Source organism: Branchiostoma floridae, chromosome 2, assembly GCF_000003815.2.
Source record: "Branchiostoma floridae strain S238N-H82 chromosome 2, Bfl_VNyyK, whole genome shotgun sequence".
Classification (NCBI taxonomy): Eukaryota; Metazoa; Chordata; class Leptocardii; order Amphioxiformes; family Branchiostomatidae; genus Branchiostoma; species Branchiostoma floridae.
This window is the reverse complement of record NC_049980.1, coordinates 31,518,308-31,543,560: the sequence shown is the minus strand read 5'-3', so window position 1 is coordinate 31,543,560 and position 25,253 is coordinate 31,518,308. Positions and strand designations below refer to the sequence as shown.

At 43.1% G+C, this 25,253-nt stretch overlaps 3 protein-coding genes across 3 annotated transcripts in view; all 3 read left to right on the top strand.

Annotated features, from left to right (window-relative positions):
* The window catches only part of LOC118409578 (zinc finger protein 436-like), a 39,147-nt gene extending 21,280 nt beyond the window's left edge, over positions 1-17,867 (top strand). The window contains exon 2 of the mRNA XM_035810695.1: positions 16,023-17,867. Coding sequence (XP_035666588.1) covers positions 16,039-16,872 — 834 coding nt within the window. The 5' untranslated portion in view covers positions 16,023-16,038 and the 3' untranslated portion in view covers positions 16,873-17,867. The remainder of the gene's footprint in view (positions 1-16,022) is intronic.
* LOC118409577 (zinc finger protein 271-like) lies at positions 4,966-6,905 on the top strand. Its single transcript, XM_035810694.1, has one exon. The coding sequence runs from the start codon at positions 4,979-4,981 to the stop codon at positions 6,734-6,736; it is 1,758 nt and encodes a 585-aa protein (XP_035666587.1). The 5' UTR covers positions 4,966-4,978; the 3' UTR covers positions 6,737-6,905.
* Positions 11,517-24,949, top strand: LOC118409174 (zinc finger protein 91-like). The gene is made up of 3 exons (XM_035810043.1): positions 11,517-12,503; positions 22,563-23,978; positions 24,165-24,949. Exons 1-3 carry the CDS (start codon positions 11,524-11,526, stop codon positions 24,637-24,639), a joined length of 2,871 nt encoding a protein of 956 aa, XP_035665936.1. The 5' UTR covers positions 11,517-11,523; the 3' UTR covers positions 24,640-24,949.
* Positions 24,950-25,253: the final 304 nt, after the last annotated feature.

The window sequence follows — 25,253 nt, the reverse complement described above, 5'->3', positions numbered from 1 at the left end:
GCTTCATAAAAGTCTTTATAACAGGCTAAATAAAAGTCTTTGTAACAGGCTTTAAAAAATCTTTGTAACAGGCTTAATAACAGTCTTTGTAACAGGCTTGATAAAAGTCTTTGTAACATGCTTCATAAAAGTCTTTGTGACAGGCTTCATAAAAGTCTTTGTAACAGGCTTTATAAAAGTCTTTGTAACAGGCTTCATAAAAGTCTTTGTAACAGGCTTCATAAAAGTCTTTGTGACAGGCTTCATAAAAGTCTTTGTAACAGGCTTTATAAAAGTCTTTGTAACAGGCTTCATAAAAGTCTTTGTAACAGGCTTCATAAAGGTCTTTGTAACAGGCTTCATTAAAGTCTTCGTTACAGACTTAATAAAAGTCTTTCTAACAGTTCTAGACAAGACTGTGAGGGACAATGTGTTTAGCATAGGTGTTTCCCATTACTATATGCATGTCTGAATATGGTTTCAATGCGTCAAACATTTCTACCCTGTTATGACAGAGGGAAACTCGTGGAGTACATGACATGATGTCATCTTGTCAACAGTGGAGGATTATGCCTAGGTTACACATAGCCGACTTTGGCTCCCGAACACTAGCCGACTCTTAGCCGACCCAAGTCGGCAGTAGTTCGGGAGTAGTCTGACCAGTTTAGGCCACGCCTATTTTTTAGCGCCGAACATGTCCCGAACACCTCCCGACCAGTAAATGACTTACTCCCGACTGTGTCCCAAATGCTAACTAAAGGCCCCCTCTCACTTGACGTGCGGCACGCTTGCGGCATTGCTGCGTTCGGAAGATGCTCAACGAATTTCAGAGATAAAGAACGAATTTTCTTACTTGTTGTGTATTTTGTGGTCTTCTATGTCACACTTTTACGTATTGCGCAATATCTGAATTATAACAAATAGGAGAAAATAACAAAACAGTACCGCAGTGAACGAACGCAGCAATGCCGCAAGCGTGCCGCACGTCAAGTGAGAGGGGGCCTTTACCTATCACCAACCATCCCGACCTCTAGCCGCAGACTGCCGAATCACTCCTGACTGATCGCCAACCGATTGCCGACCCTTTTTCGACTTGAAATAGACATAATCAGCGATTTTCAAAAGAGTGCTCATTTTCGTTTTTAATCAAGAATGTCCTTTGTTCTTTTTGTAAACATCACCAAGAGATCAAATTTAGATCACATATAGCTTCAGTGCGGCATTTATGGGTCTTTTTGTTTTTGGCTGGATGTCGGTCGTGTGAAGTTCGGGAGTGATTCGTCTACGTGCTGGCAATAGTCTTTTTGCTTGGGAATGAGTTAGCAGAGATTTGTCTAGGGTCTTGGGGTGAATCATTGGTAAGTTGGAAACAATCTGGTAGTAAATCAGCAATGTTTATGGCGTGGTTAAGATTTAATTTGACTGCTGACTTACTCCCGAACACCAACCGAACACTAGCCGACCGTGCCGACCACCAGCCGACCACCAACCGACCCATTCCAGAGTTGCCGTTCAGAGCCGAATGTTTTGAACATTTCAAAACATTCGGATGGAGCAGCCGAACACCAGCCGACTCAGCCGAACGCCAGCCGAACGCCATCCGACTCAGCCGGACGCCAGCCGACTACAGCCGACTAGCTCCCGAATCACTCCTAAACCATAGTCGGGAGAGAGTCGGGAGCCAAATTCGGCTATGTGTAACCTAGGCATTAGCATGAACTCCTTGTGGGTAATCAGGTACAAGAAAGTGACCCCGGTCGTTCACTTCCGGGTCATCTCCAGCGTATTTCCGTTTGCTGGTGAGCGTGCCGAAAAGTCGCCGCGTCGGAGACTTTCTCGATCTCGTCTTCCTTTTGAAACACCAGTTCCCGTTCTGAGCTGTTCTAATCGCAGATAACTGTCAGGTAAGGAGTGTTGACGACTCTCTGGGTAAGGATGTGTAACGATGTCGAAGAACAGAACTACAAGTAACGATATCACGATGGGTTTAGTGTTTGGTTTGTGCGGGACGACGGAGGGGTGAAAACAAGACGGGTAGTTTGGGGGCCACTGAATATGTTTAAAATTGATTAATAAAAGTGCACAGGACTCAATAAAAGACATGTATTCTGTGTGAGAAAAGACATAAAATGATAAAATCAGAATTGCAATTATGTCTGTGAACAAAAAAAGAATTTGGGACAGTTCAAGACGCAGCGTAGGTGAGTTCCGTATGCCAGAAACCCCTCCATCAGCCCCAGCCCAAGAATTTCTCCCCCACAAGTTTCTCACATGTGGTGTTCATCAGTGCCTGTTGACAGCGTGGTCTGGTGGGGGGTGTTGTGGGGCATGTGGGGCGGTTGGGTCCAATACACAGTGTAGAAAATAATTTCTGTTCGTCTAATTTAGACGTGAAAATGTGACGTTCAAAGATCGAAAATTGACACTGTCCTTCAAGTTTGCAGGGAATGATTTTGTGGATGTATGGTGATTTCCAAGCAGATGCTATGGTGCCATAAGTTAGTATCAAAAGCTGGCAAAGGAGTGTAGCCGGCCAGGGGTTTTCATTGGGCACCAAATGAGTACCGCTAGGCTGGCTACACTCCTTTGTCTGTGCTTAATACTATCTTATGGCACCGTAGGATCTTCTTGGAGATAATGTGTACCATACTATTGTGCGGTCACATTGGTTGCAGACTGTTGCAAGATTTTAGAATTATCAAGTAGGCCGTGACTAGCGGAACCAAGCTTCGACAATGATCTAAGAGAGCATTTTCGGTAACATGGCAGCAGATTTTGTACGACACGTACACGACTAGACATGAATGTCCTCTCTTTCCTTTCCAAGCAGAGGTTTGGCTCCAGCCTTTTTGCACGTTTTATGTGTATGTGTCAGGCTTTCCATTTTTTATTTTTTTTCTTCATGTGCACCGGCAAAACTTGGTAACACGTTTAAATCATAACTATGTAATGCTTTACCCCCAACATGGGTTGTTTTACCCCTACCAATGGCACCATATTTCTGCCTACAATAAAAAGCGTCTGTGTGTGTGTGTGTGTACATGGGCATTTGTGCACATGCGCATCTGTGTGTCTACGTGCATGTGCTGGACGTATATGTGTATGTGCGTTCATGTATGTGTAAGTGTGTGTGTGAATGAGTAAGGGAGTGTGTGTGTGTGTGTGTGTACACGTGCGTGTGTACACGCACATCTCATCTGTGTGTGTGTATGTTTTGTAGTGCAAAAGGTGTGTGGGCTGCAAACACGGTGACAGTTGAATTATTCAGTCACATGTTTCATTAGCTAGGATGACTCCAAGCAGATGCTATCATGTCCATTATAACATTCTCCTATATAAATGATAAATACCATTGAAAAATTTTAATTCTTTCCACTTTCGTCTTCACTAGTTATAGAAGCGACCAGATTTTTTTTTTTTTTTTTTTTTTTTTAAACCTTTATTGGAAAATCATAACAATTACACACATTGTGACATTTACATGTATAGCTTGGTAACTACATCTCCGACTACGGCAGATATATAACTATAAAACTTAACAATTGGTTCTCGAAATCCTGGACGTTGTTACATTTACAATTACATGTAACCGTTACAGCTACATGACTTCATCTTCGACTACAACAGATACACAATTATGAAACTTTACAATTGGCTCTCAAATTCCTAGACACTTACATCACTTTGAAACCATTAACACAACCTTAGGCATACTCTAGTAGTCTATGTTTTACGGCAAGGAACGTGGGGTAGGCCTTGCTAATGGCGGTGCAGAAAAGGTAATATTTGGCCTGTAGGATACACCTGTTCAAAGTTTTATTGTTTTCAATGTGGGACAAGTGACCATAAATAATTTCAATGTTGGTGAGACCTACGGGATGCTGGTTTTCTTTTTTCCACCAGTCAGTGAAATCTTTCCAGAATGTTTTGACGGTGTGGCATTCCGCGAATAGATGAACAATTGTCTGCTTTTCTTCGCAATATGGGCATTGGTCAGAGTCTTTAATTCTTATCTTTTTTAAGTATGCATTGGTGGTCAAGAAACTGTGTATAATTCTGTACTGAAAGTACTGCATTTTGGTTTCTTGTGAGCATATATAGGGTAACATATAGACTTTTTTTATGTCCTCTTCATCCTGTAAACATCGAGTAATTTCATCTTGCTTGGAAGGTGGTTGCACTATTTTATTTACGAAGAGCTGATATAATTGTTTGCATTTGTAGCTGAGAGTCGATCTAACATCAGGTTTACTATTAATGGGGTCTGTTAACACCTTTTTCCACCCGGGGGGAATTGAGGAGCAAAGACCATAATACCTTAGGATGTCGGACGCATTGAATTCGAATCCGAATTCCCTCGTAATAGCTTTTGGAGTTAGAATATTTCCCCCGTCATCTATAATGTTTTGTATCGTCCGTATGCCACATATATACATTTCCTTCCAAAAAACAGATTTTCTTTCTTGTAAAATGTATTGATTATTCCATAAAAACTCTTGTTTAATTTCCATTGAAGTTTGAGGGCGATGTGAGTTCAATTCTTCCCAGGCTTCGAGTATCTTTATGTAAAAGGTAGGCATATTTCCAAGTTTCAGAGTTTTAATTGAAAAGTTGCATTTAAAAAGGAAAGCTCCTCCATACTGGAGGAAGTGAGACTCTAACGCTTGTGTCGTACAAATTCTCCCTACCCAGCTGGCTCTTAATGCCTTAACCATGCTAGCAAAATCCACCATTTTTAACCCTCCTTTATCTTTCTCTGCAATCAAAGTTGAAAATTTAACCTTATGCGGCTTGTGGTTCCATACAAAATTCAATCCTATAGCATTAACTTTTCGTTCGAAATTTGGTGGTGTTGTAAGAACAGAGCAGTTGTAAATTAATTTTGAAACAGCAAGACATTTATATATTAGTATTCTCCCAATTAGAGTTAAGTTTCTTCCTGACCAAACTTTAAGTATGTTATCCATTTTCGTTAGTTTTTCATTAAAGAAGCGACCAGATGGCGACAACAAAGAGCTGCCGTAGTGACGTAAGCAGAGGCTCGGTTGGAGGGTTTGTCAACACTCTTCACAGGTGTGAGGATTGCAGCAAGCAGTTCAGTACGGCAAGTAAGCTGAAGAGTCACATGCGGACCCACACAGGGGAGAAACCCTACAAGTGTGAGGAGTGCAGCAAGCAGTTCAGTAGACCTGATAGTCTGAAGAAACATATGCGGATTCACACAGGGGAGAAACCCTACAGGTGTGAGGAGTGCAGCAAGCAGTTCAGTCACCTGAGTGATCTGAAGAAACACATGCGGACTCACACGGGGGAGAAACCCTACAGGTGTGAGGAGTGCAGCAGGCAGTTCAGTCAGCTAGGCGATCTTAAGACACACATGCGTACTCACACAGGGGAGAAACCATACAGGTGTGAGCAGTGCGGCAAGCAATTCAGTCGGCTTGACCATCTCAAGACACACAAGCAAACTCACACAGGGGAGAAACCCTACAGGTGTGAGGATTGCAGCAGGCAGTTCAGTAGACCTGATAGTCTGAAGATTCACATGCGGTCTCACACAGGGGAGAAACCCTACAAGTGTGAGGAGTGCAGCAGTCAGCTCAGTCAGCTGGGTAGTTTGCAGAAACACAGGCGGACTCACACAGGGGAGAAACCCTACAAGTGTGAGGAGTGTAGCAGCCAGTTCAGTAGACCTAGTATTCTGAAGATTCATATGCGGACTCACACAGGGGAGAAACCCTACAGGTGTGAGGTGTGCAGCAAGCAGTTCAGAGAGCTGGGTTATCTGAAGAAACACATGCGTACTCACACTGGGGAGAAACCCTACAGGTGTGAGGAGTGCAGCAAGCAGTTCAGTCAGCTGGGTAATCTAAAGAAACACATGCGGTTCCACACAGGGGAGAAACCTTACAGGTGTGAGGAGTGCAGCAAGCAGTTCAGTACATCAAATAATCTAAAAATTCATATGCGGACTCACACAGGGGAGAAACCCTACAGGTGTGAGGAGTGCAGCAAGCAGTTTAGTCAACTTGGTGATCTGAAGAGCCACATGCGGACTCACACCGGGGAGAAACCCTACAAGTGTGAGGAGTGCAGCAGCCAGTTTAGCGTGCTGAGTAATCTGAAGAAGCACATGCGCACTCACACAGGGGAGAAACCCTACACGTGTGAGGAATGTAGCAGGCAGTTCAGTGAGCTGGGTAGTTTGAAGAAACATATGCGGACTCACACAGGGGAGAAACCATATAGGTGTGAGGAGTGCAGCAGTCAGTTCAGTGAGCTGTGTAGTTTGAAGATACACATGCGCACTCACACAGGGGAGAAACCCTACATGTGTGAGGAATGCAGCAGGCAATTCAGTGAGCTGGGTAAGCTGAAGTACCATATGCGGACTCATACAGGTGAGAAACCCTACACGTGTGAAGAGTGCAGCAGACAATTCAGTCGGCTCGGTCATCTAAAGACACACATGCGGACTCACACAGGGGAGAAACCATACAAGTGTGAGAAGTGCAGCAGGCAGTTCAGTCACATATATGCTCTGAAGAGTCACATGCGGTCCCACACCGGTGAGAAACCCTACACGTGTGAGGAGTGCAGCAAGCAGTTCAGCTGGCTGGGTAATCTGAAGACCCATATGCGGACTCACACAGGGGAGAAACCCTACAAGTGTGAGGAGTGCAGTAGACAGTTCAGTGAGCTAGGTAGTTTGAAGAGACACGTGCGGACTCACACAAGAGAAACCCTACAGATGTGAGGAGAGCATCTACCAGTATAGTGAACTGAGTAGTCTGAAGACTCACATGCGGACTTACACAGGGGAAAACCCTACAGTCGTGAGGAGTGCAACAGCAAGTTCAGTGAGCAGTGTTTTCTGAAGAAACACATGCGGACTCTGGGGAGAAACCCTACAAGTGTGAGGAGTGCAGCAGACAGTTCAGTGAGCTGGGTAATCTGAAGATTCACATGCGGACTCACACAGGGGAGAAACCTCATAGATGTGAGGAGTGCAGCAGACAGTTCAGTGAGCTGGGTAGTTTGAAGAAACATATGCGGACTCACACAGGGGAGAAACACTACAGGTGTGAGAAGTGCAGCAGTCAGTTCAGTGAGCTGGGTAATCTGAAGAAACATATGCGGACTCACCACTGAGAAACCCTACAGATGTGAGGAGAGCATCTACCAGTTTAGTGAAGTGAGTAGTCTGAAGACTCACATGTGGACTTACACAGGGGAAAACCCTACAGTCGTAAGGAGTGCAACAGCAAGTTCAGTGAGCAGTGTTTTCTGAAGAAACACATCCGGACTCCGGGGAGAAACCCTACAAGTGTGAGGAGTGTAACGGGCAGTTCAGTAGGCTCGGTCATCTAAAGACTCATATGCTAACTCACACAGGAGAAACCGTACAATTGTGAGAAGTGCAGTAGGCAGTTCAGTAAGTTGGATGCACTGAATGGATATATGCAAACACATTTGTGACAAGTACGTAAGAATGTCATAAAATCAGACGCTTAGATCATACGTACATAGCAAATGCTTAATTTTTTCATTGCCCTTGGTATATTGTCGGTTTTCAATTTCCAAAGGTAAATCATAGGTGGTATTGGTAAATGCTTTATATGTACTAAACCCAGTTCATTGATGATCGTTCGAAGTTTGTGATATTTAGTACGTTTGCTTTGTTTTCTAATTATATAGTTTTCTCTTTTATTAGTCCCATTATTATACATGTAGATGTACTATATTGACGAGGTTTGTTGTCTACGGATATCTTTTTTGTGCCTCGTATGATAGTATTACTGCAGTGTTATTTTGCTTATGTTCTTTGTTATAATTATTCTGAATTGTTACTGTCTATGTTTAAAAGGTTAACCTACTACTTGAGTTCTGGTTCAGTAGCTAGCTTAACTTATAGATTTGTTGAAATCACATATACCAATATAGTTCTGAAGTTTGTTCTATTATGGTATTACTAATAGCCGTAGAAATGATAGGCACCGCTTTCTGTTATGGTTTATTTTGTTCCAGCTCAGGTTTAGTTGTAGCATTTCAGAGTTATTTGTGACATTCTGTTATTTTAGGTATAACGTTATATAGAATAGGCACGTTTTGATGTTCTTTCATGAATCTCCATAGTTCCGTTGTTTCTGCTTGTTTATTTAGCCTTGAATAAATCATTTTAGCATTGTGTCATAACATAATATCTTGATCTCTTGTATGATACTCTTTCGATTACAAGTAGTTTTTTTAAGTTTATGGTATTGGTCCTAAGACAGTTCTTTTGTTTGGTTTCCTGTTTAGTTGTCTGTTTCATTTAGACTCCTTGGCAGTCTTCTAACGGGGCTGTTTTTTTAGGGGGGGGGGGGGGGGGGGCTTGGTTCGCGATTTTCAACGTAGGCTGGGTTCTCTTGTGCCGGAAAAGGGAGTTTGCCGAGGAAGGGAGCTTGCTGTGAAAGGGAGTTTGCCGTGATAGTGATTTTGCCCCGCCGGGCAATGTCTATGTTTCATTAGTCATTATTACAAAATGTATTAGTTTCGATTTTGCCGTTTTAGCGTTCAAAAAGTCTTCTACTGTGAGATGTCAAAGTCTTTTTGCGATAGGTTTTATTTATTTCTTGGTTTGGCTGTTCAGCACGCACAGCCAGGGCTGCCCAACTAGCCTGTAGCTGTTATAAAGGGCTTTCCTTGCTGACAAAAGCACAGACAATACAAATAAAATTGAACAATAACAATATTCTGACGTCATCCTTAGCTTGATGTGGATAATCAGGTACAATAACTGACCCTGCCCCATGTACTTCCGGGTCAGTGACAGCGCATTTCCGCCCGTTCCTTCGTACCAAACAGACGGCGGAGACTTTCTCTTGTCTTTCTTCTATTGAGACGCCAGTTCCCGTCCTGAGCTGTTCTTATCGCAGGTAACTGTCAGGTAAGGAGTCTGGACGACTCTCTATGTAAGGCTTAATATTGATATCGAAATACAGAACTTGTAGTAACGATTTAGCGTTGGTTTTATAGTATTTTCTTTGTGTGGGGACGATGAACGGATGATACCGACAAGGGTAGTTTGGGTACTCTCCAAGCAGAGGTTGGTGGGGGGAAATCGTGACCTTTTCCCAAGTTTGGGGGCTACTTGACAAATAGCACTGTGCAGGACTCAATAAAAGCCAAGTATGTTGTGTTAGAAGTGATAAGAATCTAGATTGTATTCTTACATATGTGTGTGTGTACCCAAACACAAGTGTACATTCCTAGACACAACGAACGTCAGTTCTGTCCATCGGCTCCGGCCAAAGAAAATGGCACCAAGAATTTCTCAAGTCGTGGCGGTTCGGGGTTCTCCCCACCCAGCGTACGAAATATTGAAATTAGCAATGTCAAAATTAATTCGTTACGTTTCTTTCCTTTTTTTTATGATTGCTTTTGGTAAAAATGCTAAAAATTCGCCTTGATTTTCCGTCCAGATGACGTCACTTTTGCCGGCTGCATTGTCTGTTGAATACTACAAGTAGACAAAGGCTCCATAGCGGGCTGTCTGGGCCTTTTGTTGGGCTTATAGATTCTCTCTTTGTTGGTGGCTTCTTTTTGTACTGGGTCGCTTGTGCTACTCTTCAAGCAGAGGTTAGGCTCGGGCTCGTTTTTTAGTCGTTTTTATCGGGCTTTCTATTTTGTGTTGTATCTTGTATTGTCAAAACATAACTTTTGCTGGCGGACTTCAAGAAACATGACGTCATGACAAAAAAGAAAGCCCGATAAAAATGACTAAAAAAACGTTTCAACAGCCGGAGCATAACCTCTGCTTGGAGACTAGTTGATGTAGCCGGCCGGTGGTACAACAGGAAGCCATCAGCAAACACAAACCATTGACTGATTTCGGTCCGGAGGTCTCCACCGTCTGTACTTAAAATATCAGTATTGATTTCATAATCCATAGTGTTTCATCTCCTTTTTTGAAAATAAGTTGTGGTAAAATGCTGAAAACTCTACGCGATTTTCCGTCCAAATAGCTGTACTTTTCTCAATGGCATTGTGATTGTTTGTTAAAACTTGTGTTGGCGAAACTCAAATACTACGCTTGTGTATTGGCCGAACGCAAATACGCCACTTGTGTATTGGCGGAAATCAAATATGCGCTTGTGTATTGCACATAAACACCGCTGTTGTCTTGCATGGTTGCCTTGCTTGGATACTTGGAATCCGATTTCCTTGTAAATCATCGCCGATTGCCTCTGTTCTAATATAGCCTCCATTGCGGTCTGCGAACGGGGCTGTTTTATGGGGAGAAGGGGGGGGGGGGCGATTGCCAATGTTGGCTATGTTCTCTCATTAGAGTCTCAATGACGTCCTTGGTTCTCTTGTGCCGGGAAAGGGAGTTTCGCCCCGTCTCGAATCCGATTTCCATGTAAAACAGCGCCAATTGCCTCTGTTTACCTCTTCAAAAAGAACTTTACCGAACCAAGAGCACATGGTCTCAGCAAGATTCGGAAATCGCCTTTCAGAATCGGCAACGCGGCAGATAAACGAATAATAACTTGTTTATTTGCTCCCTATACGATATGATAGTATATCATTATATGGTATAGTTTGGTTGTGGCGCACTCTACCTACCTGATTATATCTTCATTTCACCGGGACAGAACATCAAAACAGACAGTAAGGTGGTGCATGATGTAATGCAATGCATTTGTCCATGAGGATATTCTCGGTTAACTTTGAAGATTCTGGTAAGGCCTAGGAAAAAAAGTTGTGTTAACTGTTTCAGTCCTGAAAATTAGTGTCGGTAGGTACGGATTTAGGCTGACCAAAACTCCAGTGAGAAATATTGCAATAGAGTTTAACAAAGTGAACTGAAATGCATGAGGACATTTGTCTTTCAATGTATACATGCATAATCTATCCTGCATTTAGATTGGACAAGCAGTGTTTTTACTTCAATAGGAAGCAGGCTGAATAAAATCTCTAACTGGACGCAATGTGACTCCGCTGACCACCCCAAAAAGTCTAGGGTCGGCAGGTTTTTCTAGGGTTGGTAGGGAAACAAGAAACACAAAATTTTTTCCTAGGCCTAACTTTTTTTTGTTGCGATGATAGATAAGAAGTCAACGTGAATTTGTACAAATTGTTTCAATTTGCAAAAATGCTAGAACTAGGCAATGGGATAAATTTCATTCGTCCAATTCAAACGCAAAATCGCCATGCTGGAAGATCCCAAATCAACAAAAGTCTTCCAACTATACGGAAACTTGTTTTTTTTTTTTTTATAGTTTCATTCATAAAATCAGAAATCTTCGCGAAAAATGCAGCAATAATGTTCAGTTACGTTTCACCGGGTCTATTGTTTGCGGCATCTGTTTCTGTATCTATATAGCCTGTATAACCGCCCTTCGGCGTAACACACCAGCTTGGCAGGCACGCAGCGCGACAGCAGCTGGTTCTATAACACTGAACGATCCTAGCATTGTAACATTGGCCAGTGCTACATTCACAATGTTTTTTTCTTCATTGCTTCTATTTTCTCTTTACCATAGGAGCAAAAGAGACTCGATGGCGACAACAAATAGCTGCCGTTATAGCGTGAAAAGAGGTTCGGTTGGAGGGTTTGCCAACACTCTTCATAGGTGTGGGGTGTGCGGCAAGCAGTTCGCTGCACCAAGTAAACTGAAGGTTCACATGCGGAGTCACACAGGGGAGAAACCCTACAGATGTGAGGAGTGCAGCAGGCAGTTCAGTCAGCTAGGGAATCTGAAGACTCATATGCGGACTCACACAGGTGAGAAACCCCACAGTTGTGAGGAGTGCGGCAAGCAGTTCTGTCAGCTGGCTAATCTGGAGAGTCACATGCGGACTCATACAGGGGAGAAACCTTACAAGTGTGAGGAGTGCAGCAGGCAGTTCAGTCAGCTGGGTGAGCTGAAGAAACACATGCGGACTCACACAGGTGAGAAACCCTACAGGTGTGAGGAGTGCAGCAGGCAGTTCAGTGAGCTGTGTAGCCTAAAGACTCACATGCGGACCCACACAGGGGAGAAACCCTACAAGTGTGAGGAGTGCAGCAAGCAGTTCAGTCAGCTGGGTGAGCTGAAGAGTCACATGCGGACTCACACAGGTGAGAAACCCTACGGGTGTGAGGAGTGCAGCAGGCAATTCAGTCGGCTGGGTCATCTCAAGAGACACATGCGGACTCACACAGGGGAGAAACCCTACAATTGTGAGAAGTGCAGCAGAGAGTTCAGTGAAGTGGGTAGTCTAAAGAAACACATGCGGATCCACACAGGAGAGAAACCCTACAGGTGTGAGGAGTGCAGTAGGCAATTCAGTCGGCTGGGTCATCTGAAAAGACACATAGGGACTCACACAGGAGACAAATCATACAGGTGTGAGGAGTGTAGTAGGCAGTTCAGCAGGCTGGATCATCTAAAAGAACACATGCGGACTCACACGGGAGAAAAACCCTACAAGTGTGAGGAGTGCAGCAAACAATTCAGTAGTCTGAAAGTTCTGAAGAGACACACGAAAACACACTTGTGACCAATTCTTACATACACCCCAAATGATGGAGTTCATTTCTTTCCTGCTACAATTCTACGTTGTGTCCATTTTAGAAGCTTTTATGTACTGTTGCTCTGTATACTACTAATACATAGAATGGGACACTGACGGTATTTTCAGTTTAGTTCACACTCCTTGCTACAATGTCACCTTGTGTTCATTTTGGAATGTAACGCATTGCTAATATTTGCTACTACATTGTATACTACACTCAGTCCTTTGAGGCTAGTACGATTGGTGGTAGTGGTAAGTACAAAATAGTCACAATATCATAGTATGGTGACCATACTAGTTGACGTAGTTTTCTCCTCATATGACTGTAGCTGTAGAGATGATAGCCACATGGTTATGATCATTAAGGTCCCTTCTGTAACATAAATACTTAATTGTAGCGTTTTAGAGCTATCTGCACCATTCTGTAGCTGTAGCTGTATAGGCGGCACAGGATCATAAACTTGTTTTGGTGTGTTTTTACACTTTGAGATATTTGTAGGTCTCCTGTATGTGCTTGTGTATTCAGCTTTAGGAAGTCGACTGAAATGTCTTTTCACAGCACCTTATCTTTTTTTTATATAACAACTTTGTTGCTGTCATTTTTAGATGTTACAGTGCATGATGTTTGACCTACTACTAGTAATTGAGTTGTTATACTGTAGCAGTAGAGGTAATAGACACAAGCTCATCTTCTCGTACATTTGTTTTATGTTATGGATTCTGTTACAGTTCAGGTTTAATTGTAGCATTTCAAAGTCATGTGTAGCATTGTGTTATTGTAGCCGTATAGCTGTAGATATAGTAGCTACAAGGTTACAAACTGATTATGATGCTCATATAGGTGGAAATTTGTAAGTTGTTCTCTTGTATGCACTTGTGTATTTAGCTCTAGACTCTAAGGATGTTAAGTTCTTTTGTAATATCTATTCCTTCTATATCTATAATATCACTACTGTTATTTTTACTTGCTTTGTTGCATGTTGTAGAAATAGTTATTAACTGCTCTTGATGTGTAGGTACCATGTATCTGCTTATTTAGTCAGCTCCTTATCTAGTAAAGTTTTTTTTCATTATAACACTGGAGGAAATCTTATTATTCATTAGAGACGGTTATACTTTTGTTGACAACGCCTAGCTATCAACACGTTGGTGCATGACGAATAAGAGAGTTGCATCAGTTGTGCGCATCATTACTAATGGTCGCTAATATGTCAATTCGTATAGCTCAAACGAAAATGATTTGCCATCCTTGCTCAGGGCGCACCATTCCCTAAGACATTACATTCCAGAAACAAAAGACCCTTTGTGTCTTCCGGGAGTTTTACAACAAACAGACATACGCTGGCCTTTTGGGTCGGCAATTTCCTGACTTGCGTGGAGCCTCGGAGGAGGTGAATTATTATTTTTTTGGACAACAGGTGAAAGCTAATGCGCACGCGGATGTCATCCATAAAATTAAGTCAGTGTGGCCTTAGTATTCTTTTAAATGTATCGTCTAATGTTTGTCCTTCTGGGCCTTGGTTCCTGACAATAAACTATTGTGTTATACATGTAGTCTTAAAAAGACGAGATGTACAGACTGAGAGACTAAGTGTTGAAGCCCTACCACACCGGGGGTATCATTTACATTTCTAAAGAAGGTATAAATGCGATACGCAACTACCATCCTAGAGTAGGGAGAGACAGTATACACGCATGTCATGAGTTTTAAGTTTGACCTGGCGCCATCTGGTCACCTACAGACGGTCATCTTTAGCTCCTTGTGGGTAATCAGGTACAAGAAATTGACCCCAGTCGTGTACTTCCGGGTCATCAACAGCGCATTTCCGTTCGTTCCTGAGCGTGCCGTCCGGAGACTCTCTCTCTCGTATTCCTTTTGTTTGAGACGCCAGTTCCCGTTCTGAGCTGTTCTAATCGAAGATAACTGTCAGGTAAGGAGTGTTGACGTCTCTCGGTGTAAGGATGTGTGACGGTTTCGAAGTACAGAACTACAAGTAACGATTATGCGATGGTTTTAGTGTTTTGTTTTTGCGGGACGATGAACGGTGAAAACAAGAAGGGTAGCGTAGGGGCTATTGGATATCTTAAAAGCGACGATTAATACTTCACATGATCCAACAAAAGGCATGTATGCTATGTTTGAAGTTACATAAGAAGGATGAAATTCAAATTTCATTCATGTGTATGTATGAAAATAGAATTTTGAACATTTCAAGACAAAACGTAGGTGAGTTCCGTATGCCAGAAACCCCTCCATCGGCCCCGGCCCAAGAATATTTTCGCACCCACAATTATCCCACATCTGGTGTCCATCAGTGCCTGTTGATAGCCAGGGATGGTACGTTTGTTATTGGAGATGTGGGGCGGTGGGGAGAATGTTACTCGAGGGAATTTGGTAGAAAATGACTTAGGTCGTTTCATTTAGACGTCAAATTGTTGAAAGGTCGAAAATCAACACTGTCCTAAAGGTTTGGAGGGGATGCTTTTGTGGGTGTAAGGTAATCTTCAAGCTGATCCTACGGTGCCATCAAATTAATAATAGTAGTAAAAGCTGACAAAGGCGTGTAGCCGGCCAAGGGAAGTTCATTGGGCAACAAATGAACACTCCAAGGCCGGCTACACTCCTTATCCCATGTAATACCTTGGGTGGTATTATCCCTACCCAAAGCACCAAATAATGGTGCGGCTAATATGGCTACAAATTACAATAAAAATTATGAAAGTGATTCAAACTAATACTGTACATAGGCAGTTGTTTGTGTGTATGTTTGTGTGTGTGTGTGTGAGTGTGTGTGACTGAGTGAAAAATCGACAGGAGAATCCAACTGAGTGAGTGAGTGTATGTTTGTGTACACATGTGTCTGTACATGTGTATGAGCATTTGTGTAAGTTAGTGTGTGTGCGTGTGCGTGTGTGTGTGTGTGTGTGTGTGTAAGCGCTTGTGTGCACGTGAGCATCTGTGTGTGTACATGTGTATGTACGTCTCGCGCGTGTGTGAACGTCGCGCGCGTGTGTGTCTCGCGTGTGTGTACATCTCGTGTGTGTGAGTGACACATTACTTTGTGTGAGTGCGTCTCATGTGTGTGTGTGTGTACGTCTCCTGTGTGTGAGTGACACTGCTGTGTGTGTGTGTACATGCGCATCTGTGTATGTGTGAGTGTACGTCACGTGTGTGTGTGTGTGTGAGTGACACACTACTGCTTGTGATTGTGTGTGTATATGTATGTTTGTGTGTGTGTGTGCACTAGACTCTAAATCTACCTGTCACTAGCTGACTGGCCCATATTCTTGCAAAATTTAGCCAAGTTAAGGAATTGTTTTGTGGTGCATAATGTGCGTGGGCTGCAAACACGGCAACATTTGAATTGTTCAGTCACATGTTTCATTAGCCAGGATGAATCCAAGCAGATGCAGTGGTGTCCTAACATTTTTCTATGATGCAAACATGTAAATAAAATACCATTGATAAATTCTAATTTTTCCCAATTCGTCTTCACTAGTTATAGAAGTGACCAGATGGAGACAACAAAGAGCCGAAGTGATGACGCAAGCAGAGGTTCAGTTGGAGGGTTTGTCAACACTCTTCATAGGTGTGAGGAGTGCAACAAGCAGTTCAGTACACCGAGTGGTCTGACAAGACACATGCGGACCCACACAGGGGAGAAACCCTACAGTTGTGAGGAATGCAGCAAGCAGTTCAGTCAGCTGGGTCATCTAAAGACTCATGTGCAGTCTCACACAGGGGAGAAACCCTACAGGTGTGAGGAGTGCAACAAGCAGTTCAGTGCACGGAGTAATCTGAAGAAACACATGCGGACTCACACAGGGGAGAAACCCTACAAATGTGAGGAGTGCAGCAAGCAGTTCACCCAGCTGGTTGATCTGAAAAACCATGTGCGGACTCACACAGGAGAGAAACCCTACAGGTGTGAGAATTGCCGCAGTCAGTTTAGCGTGCTGAGTAATCTGAAGAGACACATGAGGACTCACACAGGGGAGAAACCCTACAAGTGTGAGCAGTGCAGCAGGCAGTTTAGTGAGCTGGCTGAGCTGAAGAGACACATGCGGACTCACACAGGGGAGAAACCCTACACGTGTGAGGAGTGCAGCAGACAATTCAGTCGGCTCGGTCATCTAAAGCAACATATGCGGACTCACACAGGGGAGAAACCCTACAAGTGTGAGGAGTGCAGCAGGCAGTTCAGTCAGCTGGGTAATCTGAAGATACATATGCGGACTCACACAGGGGAGAAACCCTACAAGTGTGAGGAGTGCAGCAGGCAGTTCAGTGAGCTGGGTAGTCTGAAGAAACATATGCGAACTCACACTCGAGAAACCCTACAGGTGTGAGGACTGCAGCTACTAGTACAGTGAGCTGGGTAATCTGAACCAGTTCTGTGAGCGGGTCCGCAATTCTTAAGACTCACAATTCAGTAGGCTCGTTCATCAAAGACACATATGCCAACTCACTCAGGGGAGAAACCCTACAAGTGTGAGAAGTGCAGCTGGGAGTTTAATTAGCTGGGTACTAGTGGGTAGTCTGAAGAACTTCATGCACATCGACACAGCAGATGTGCATCCACCAAGGGGAGAAGCTGTACAATTGTGAGGAGTGCAGCAGGCAGTTCAGTAAGCTGGATGCGCTGAATGGATATATGCTAACACATTTGTGACAAGTCCGTAAGAATGTCATAAAATCAGACGCTTAGATCATACGTACATAGCAAATGCTTAGTTTTTTCATTGCCCTTGGTATATTGTCGGTTTTCAATTTCCAAAGGTAAATCATAGGTGGTATTGGTAAATGCTTTATATGTACTAAACCCAGTTCATTGATGATCGTTCGAAGTTTGTGATATTTAGTACGTTTGCTTTGTTTTCTAATTATATAGTTTTCTCTTTTATTAGTCCCATTATTATACATGTAGATGTACATTGTGTACTATGTTGATGAGGCTTGTTGTTCCCTTTGTTTACGTTTCGTATGATAGCATCACTGCACTGTTATTTTACTTATATTCCTTGTTAGAATTATTCTTAATTGTTACGGTATATGTTTAAAAGGTAACACCTACTAATTTGAGTTCTGTTTCAGTTGCTAGCTTAACTTATAGATTTGTTGAAATTACATATACGAATATAGTTCTATTATGGTATACTAATAGCCGTAGAAATGATTAGCACAGCTTTCTGTTATGGTTTATTTTGTTCCAGTTCAGAGCTATTTGTGGCATTCTGTTATTTCAGCTGTATATAGAGCAGGTACTGGCTTACAGCACGTTTTAATGTTCTCATTGGTAGAGTAATACTAAATAGGTCCGTTGTATGTTCTTGTTTATTCAATAAAACCATGTTAGCTCACTTTGTTTTGTTCTAGTTTTTTTGCTTTATTTGTCATCATTTTTAGCTTTTTAATCTTGCCACCAGTATAATGAGTAGTATGATGACAAAGCTTGCGGTCTTTTGACCATCTCGTTTCTTCCTCATGTGACAGCACCTTGTTAATTACTCATGATAGTGTCGCTGTTATTTCGCCTGCAGCTTTTTTAGGATTAGTGTTTCATCGTTACAGTTTGTGTTTAAGGGGTAAACCTACTGCCTGAACTCTATTCCGGTAGCTAACTTCACGGAGAGCTTTGTTATAATAATTCCTACTAATTGGGTTTTACTCTGGGAGCATTCTAGCTGTAGAGGTGATGGGCATGAGTTATGATACAGTACAGGTTTAGCATTCCAGAGCTAGAGTAACATTCTGTTGTTGTAGCGATAGGTACAGTAGTACTTTTATGTAACGCTAGTTAACCTTTATCCGTCGGGTAACCTTTATCCGTTCTTTTTAAGAACAATTTATTTAGGAATACCAAGTCGACAGATGGTGGTTTCAAACTGCAACATATAAAAAAAATTTGAAAGTACCGTCCTTTGACTTGATATCCTTGTATACCCTGTTTATAGGTTACCCGGCGAATAAAAGTGAACTAACGTTATATACAGGGAGAGGTATTTGTTGGTTTATTGTATGTGGTTCTTTCTTCAGCACATCAATGTTACTCTCCAAGCAGAGGTTGGTGGGAAAATCGTGACCTTTTCTTTCATCCGATTTTCCCCACAAACCTCTGCTTGGAGAGTACATCTACATCTACATCTACATAGGATACCCCCAAATGACCCTGCGAGGGGCAAAAGTAGGGGGGGGAGCTGAGGCTCCCGGGTTAGGGCGGGCAGGCCGCCTGCCTGGCACGGAAGTGCTCAACGTTGGGAGCGCTTACAACCGTGCCAGGCAGGGCATTCCACTCGGGAATTGTGCGTGGGAAAAAAGAATGTTTGTAGATATCGGTGCGTGCAAATATGTGTTGATATTTGAAGTCGTGACTACCCCGGGTGCGCCCTTGGGCAGGCTTCAGAATATTGCTGGCGTCTATGTTAATATTATTGTTGACTACTTTATAGAAAAAGGTGAGGCGGGCGTTCCTCCTCCTTTCGGAGAGAGGGCGCCACTGCAGGTCTGAAAGCATTTGTGTCACGCTGCTAGTCTGCCGGTAGTCATTTAGGGTCACTCGGGCTGCCCTGCGCTGGACGGCCTCCACCGCCTGTATCCCTTTGTTGGTGTACGGGTCCCAGACGATGGCACTATATTCCAAGTGAGGCCGTACCAGCGCTTTGTAACAAGTGGCCTTGACCCTAGATGGACAATGGGTCAAGTTGCGCCGAATGACTCCTAGGACCTTACCAGCTTTGCTAGTGGCGTGGTTGATATGGGTACATTGATGTATGATGTTATCGATGAGAGAGTGAAAATCCGTGAAGACTACTACATGGTATGACGTCATCATCAGTTTGATGTGGGTAATCAGGTACAAGAAGCTGACCCGACGCCCTGTACTTCCGGGTTATTCACAGCGCATTTCCGCCTGTTCGTTCGTGCGAAACAGACGCTGGAGGCCTTCTCTCGTCTTTCTTCCTTCTGAGACGCCAGTTCCCGTTCTGAGCTGTTCTAATCGCGGATAACTGCCAGGTAAGGAGTGTTGACGACTCTCTGTGTAAGGTTGTGTAACGATCTTATACAGAACTACAAGTGACGATTTTTCGATGGTCTTATAGTGTTTTCTTTGTGTGGGACGATGATAACGACTAGGGTAGTTCGGGGACTACTGGACAAATAGCACTGTGCAGGACTCAACAAAAGCTAGACATATTGTGTTAGAATTGATAAGAATCTAGATTGTACTCATAGTTACGTATGTTTGTGAAAAACACACTTTTGTACATTTCTAGACACAACATACGTCAGTTCCGTCCATCGGCCCCGACCAAAGAATAAATTTCCCAGAAAGAATTTATATCACTATTAAAAGGGTTGACTGGCGCGCGGTTTAGGGTCCTCCCCACCTAGCGTGCGAAAATTATAAATATATCGAAATTAGCAATGTCAAAATAACGTAACGTTTCTTTCCTTTTCTATTTCTTTTGGTAAAATGCTAAAAATTCTCTGTGATTTCTGCCCAGATGGCGTCACTTTTGCCGGCTGCATTGTCTGTTGGATACTACAAGTAAACAAAGGCTCCATAGCGGGCTGTCTGGGCCTTTTGTTAAGCTTATAGATTGTTTCTTTGCTGATGGCTTCTTTTTGTACTGGTTCGTTTGCGCAGAAGGCCAGTGGTACAAAAGGAAGGCATCAGCAAACACAAACCATTGACCGATTCCGGTCTGGGGGTCTCAACGGTCTGTACTCTGTACGTATTCATAATCCATAGTCATGATAGTGTTTTTGAAAATAAGTTGTGGTAAAATGCTTAAAATTTTATGTGATTTTCCGTCTAAATGGCGTCACTTTCCATATTGCACTGTCTGCTAAAACAAGGAGCTTCGTGATAAAAGCTCCTTGGCTAATACTTGTGTAAAACTCAAATGTGCCGCTTGTCTATTGCCCTTACTATTGGTGCAACTGAAATATGCTGCTTGTGTATTAGCCCAACTCAAATACACCGCTTGTGTATATATATTGGCGGAACTCAAATACACCACTTGTTTATTGTCGGAACTGAAATACGGCACTTGTTTATTGGCGGAACTCAAATACACTGTTTGCGTATTAGCCCAACTCAAATACGCCGTTTGTGTATTAACGGAAGTCGAGTAAACAATACGTTGCCGTTGTCTTGGATACTTAAAATCCGATTTTCATGTAAAACAGCACCAACTGCCTTTCTTTACCTCTTTAAAACGAACCTTACCGAACCTAGGAGGTTAATTTTAACCTCATTGACCGCACCAAGAGCACATGGTCTTAGCAAGATTTTGGGAATTTCTTTCAGATTCGGCGACGCTTCAGATTAGACATAAACGAGTTAGCTTGTTTAATAATAGCTTTTTTGTTTTCTGCCCGTATTACATGGTTTGATTGTAGTGTACTCTGTCTGATTATATCTTCTTTTTACCGGGACAGAACATCAAAATAGCCAGTAATGTGATGCATGACGTCAGAGGCGGGTATAATGCAATGCATTTGTCCGTAAGGATATCCTTGGTTAACTTTGAAGATTTTGGTAACTTTTTTGTTGCGATGATTGATGAGAAGTTTTCATTTGCAAAAATGCTACAGCTATGCAATGGGGACAGATTTTATTCCTTCAAGTTAGACGCAAAATGTTAAATCGTCACGCTGAAAGATCCAATATCAACAAAAGTCTTCCTACTATAAGGGAACATTGTTTTGTGGATTTACGGTTTTATATATGTATCTGTACCGATATGTTGTTGCTGTTGTTTCCCTATCCGCTTGGTTTGTCGGATGATGGTCACATTTGCTGTCATTTTCTCTCTCTGTGCTTTATCTCAAGTGGTCAACTCTCGATGCTTTAAAAACACAAACCAACGATCGATTCCGGTCCGGGGGTCTCCACAGTCTGTACTCTGTAGTACGTATAGGCCTGGGTCACAATTCCCAACCCGGGGCCCGGCCGGGTATCTTTCGGAAACGAAAAATGTGATATAAAAGGCAACAAAACACAAAAACGTAAACAATATTAGTCATTGGCATAATATGTGTATATTCCTTGGTCAACACTTTTACTTTTAAAACATCCCGGCCGGGGCCCGGTTTGGAAATGTGACCGATATTGCCGGTAGAACCGTCCTTAGTTGTAACAAACCAGCATTGCAGGCACTCGGCGCGGCTGCAGCTGATAACTTATATTACACTGAACGACTTTTTTGTTTATTTATTCATCAATTTTGTAGAGTGGTCCTTCAGTTGTCAACGAGTGATTTCCAAGGGAGCCCCCCCCCCCCCCGTCACACCTAACCTTTGCACATCTGAATGCAAAAATAATGTTGTTGGAAGCTGTCTAGTGAGGATGCGCTTACTGTACTTGATGGCAACGAATTCTACTCAGTGATAGTTCCAGGAAAGTCTCAAAGTTTCAAAGAAAGGGTATTTGAACACATCAAGCATTGGTTGAAAACTTGAGAGCATGACTGTTTCACATTCTTGTCTGAGCTGGTTTAAAGAGAGTGGTCATTTTCTACATCATGCTTAGTCAGGATATTTTTCTTTTATCTTCAAGTGACATCCACTGCAAGTCTGTTTTCATTTGGTGACACTAGCATCTCTGTCATAGTTGCTTGTACAGAATCTTCCAGCTTGGTTCTGCATCCTGTCCAATTTATCATTGTCTTTCCACGTATATGGGTCCCACATTGTTGCAGCATATTCAAGGTTTGGCCTGACTAAGGACGCGCATGCAAGCAAGTGTTTTTAATACCTTTGTAGCTTTGCCGGATTACCTTATTCAGAAAATCCGAGATCTCCGTAAAGAATGAAGTATTTATGCTCTGATCATTTAGTCACGTTTCACCAGATCCACGGATTGCAGCATGACTCGCAACAATGTTTGGGTTGAGAAACGATGACTCATTCAGCCATATGTTTTAATAACTTGGATGGCTCCAAGCAGATGTTGTGTTGCAAACTTAAACAAAGTATCTAATGCTAAAATCACCGTGATTTTTTACTAACTTGTATTATATTTTTACAATAGGAACAGAAGTGACTTGATGGCGACAACGAAGAGCTGCCGTGATGGCGTTAGCAGAGGTTCGGTTGGAGGGGTTGCCAACACGCTTCATAGCTGTGAGGAGTGCAGCAAGCAGTTCCGTAAGCTTAACCATCTGAAGACACAAATGAGGACTCACACAGGGGAGAAACCATACAGGTGTGAGGAGTGCGGCAAGCAATTCAGTCGGCTTGACAATCTCAAGACGCACAAGCAAACTCACACAGGGGAGAAACCCTACAGGTGTGAGAAGTGCAGCAAGCAGTTCAGTAGACCTGGTAGTCTGAGGAGTCACATGCGGATCCATACAGGGGAGAAACCTTACAGGTGTGAGGAGTGCAGCAAGCAGTTCAGTCAGCTTTATGCTCTTAAGATTCACGAGCGCACTCACACAGGGGAGAAACCCTACAGGTGTGAGGAGTGCAGCATGAAGTTCAGTACACGGAGTCACCTGAAGAGCCACATGCGGACTCACACAGGGGAGAAACCCTACAAGTGTGAGGAGTGCAGCAGTCACTTCAGTGAGCTGGGTAATCTGAAGACTCACATGCGGACTCACACCGGTGAGAAACCATACAGGTGTGAGGAGTGTAGCAGGCAGTTCAGCGAGCTGGGTAATCTGAAGAAGCACATGCGGACTCACACCGGTGAGAAACCCTACAAGTGTGAGGAGTGCAGCAAGCAGTTCAATGAGCTTTGTCATCTGAAGAAACACGTGCGGACCCACACAGGGGAGAAACCCTATGGGTGTAAGGAATGCGGTAGACAGTTCAGTTTGCAGGGTAATCTGAAGACTCATATGCGGACTCACACAGGGGAGAAACCCCACAGGTGTGAGGAGTGCAGCAAGCAGTTCAGTTCACATGGTAATCTGAAGACTCACATGCGGACTCACACAGGGGAGAAACCCTACAAGTGTGAGGAGTGCAGCAGGCGGTTTAGTCAGATGAGTAGACTGAAAGTCCACATGCGGATACATGGAGGGGAGAAACCCTACAGGTGTGAGGAGTGCAGCAGACAGTTCAGTGAGCTGGCTCATCTTACGAAACACATGCGTATTCACACGGGGGAGAAACCCTATAAGTGTGAGGAGTGCAGCAGACAGTTCAGTGAGGCAGGTAGCCTGAAGACTCACATGCGGACTCACACGGGGGAGAAACCCTATAGGTGTGAGGAGTGCAGCAAGCAGTTCAGTCAGCTGAGTAATCTGAAGAAACACATGCGTACTCACACAGGGGAGAAACCCTACAGTTGTGAGGAGTGCAGCAGGCAGTTCAGTGAGCTGGGTGCTCTGAAGACTCACATGCGGACTCACACAGGTGAGAAACCCTATAGGTGTGAGGAGTGCAGCAAGCAGTTCAGACATTTGAATGCTCTGAAGAAACACAAGAAAACACACTCGTGACAAAGTCTTGAGAAAGAATGACATAGAATGGGCAGCTAACGGTTTATTGAGCTCGGTTTACTCTCCTTGATACCATGATCCGTTGTGTCCATTTCAGAAGGTAATGCATAGCTAATACTTGCTATTGCATTGTATACTTCACTCAGTCTGTTGAGGCTATTCGATTATTTTTAGGAGTGCAGCAGGCGGTTTAGTCAGATGAGTAGACTGAAAGTCCACATGCGGATACATGGAGGGGAGAAACCCTACAGGTGTGAGGAGTGCAGCAGACAGTTCAGTGAGCTGGCTCATCTTACGAAACACATGCGTACTCACACGGGGGAGAAACCCTATAAGTGTGAGGAGTGCAGCAGACAGTTCAGTGAGGCAGGTAGCCTGAAGACTCACATGCGGACTCACACAGGGGAGAAACCCTATAGGTGTGAGGAGTGCAGCAAGCAGTTCAGTCAGCTGAGTAATCTGAAGAAACACATGCGTACTCACACAGGGGAGAAACCCTACAGTTGTGAGGAGTGCAGCAGGCAGTTCAGTGAGCTGGGTGCTCTGAAGACTCACATGCGGACTCACACAGGTGAGAAACCCTATAGGTGTGAGGAGTGCAGCAAGCAGTTCAGACATTTGAATGCTCTGAAGAAACACAAGAAAACACACTCGTGACAAGGTCTTGAGAAAGAATGACATAGAATGGGCAGCTAACGGTTTATTGAGCTCGGTTTACTCTCCTTGATACCATGATCCGTTGTGTCCATTTCAGAAGGTAATGCATAGCTAATACTTGCTATTGCATTGTATACTTCACTCAGTCTGTTGAGGCTATTCGATTATTTTTAAAGCATAAGGTTGTAAGTTTTCATTAAGAGTTTGTTTCTGGTTATGATGTCTTTTATAAGTCACAAATGACAATGTCATAGTATCATGACGAGGCTTGTTGACGTTGTTGGGTTTCACTGTGGTCTCCTCATATGAGGTTCTTGTTGTTTATACAAGAAGTTACCTGGTATTTGTAGCTGTCCTGTATGTTTTCGTTTATTAATATCTCAGAATGTTAAATAAGATTTCTTCTCATAACAATTTATGTATTAACATCATGATAGAAGCTTTGCTGCAGTTATTTGTTTATGTAACTGTGAATGTTTAATGGGTTAGACTTAGACCTACTAATAAAGTTCTAATATGGTAGCTGTAGTTTAGGCATGATAGTCACAGGGTTATGTTTGTTTAGAGCCCTTCCGTTACGTTACTTTTGTTTGTCATTTTTTTCAATTCAAGTT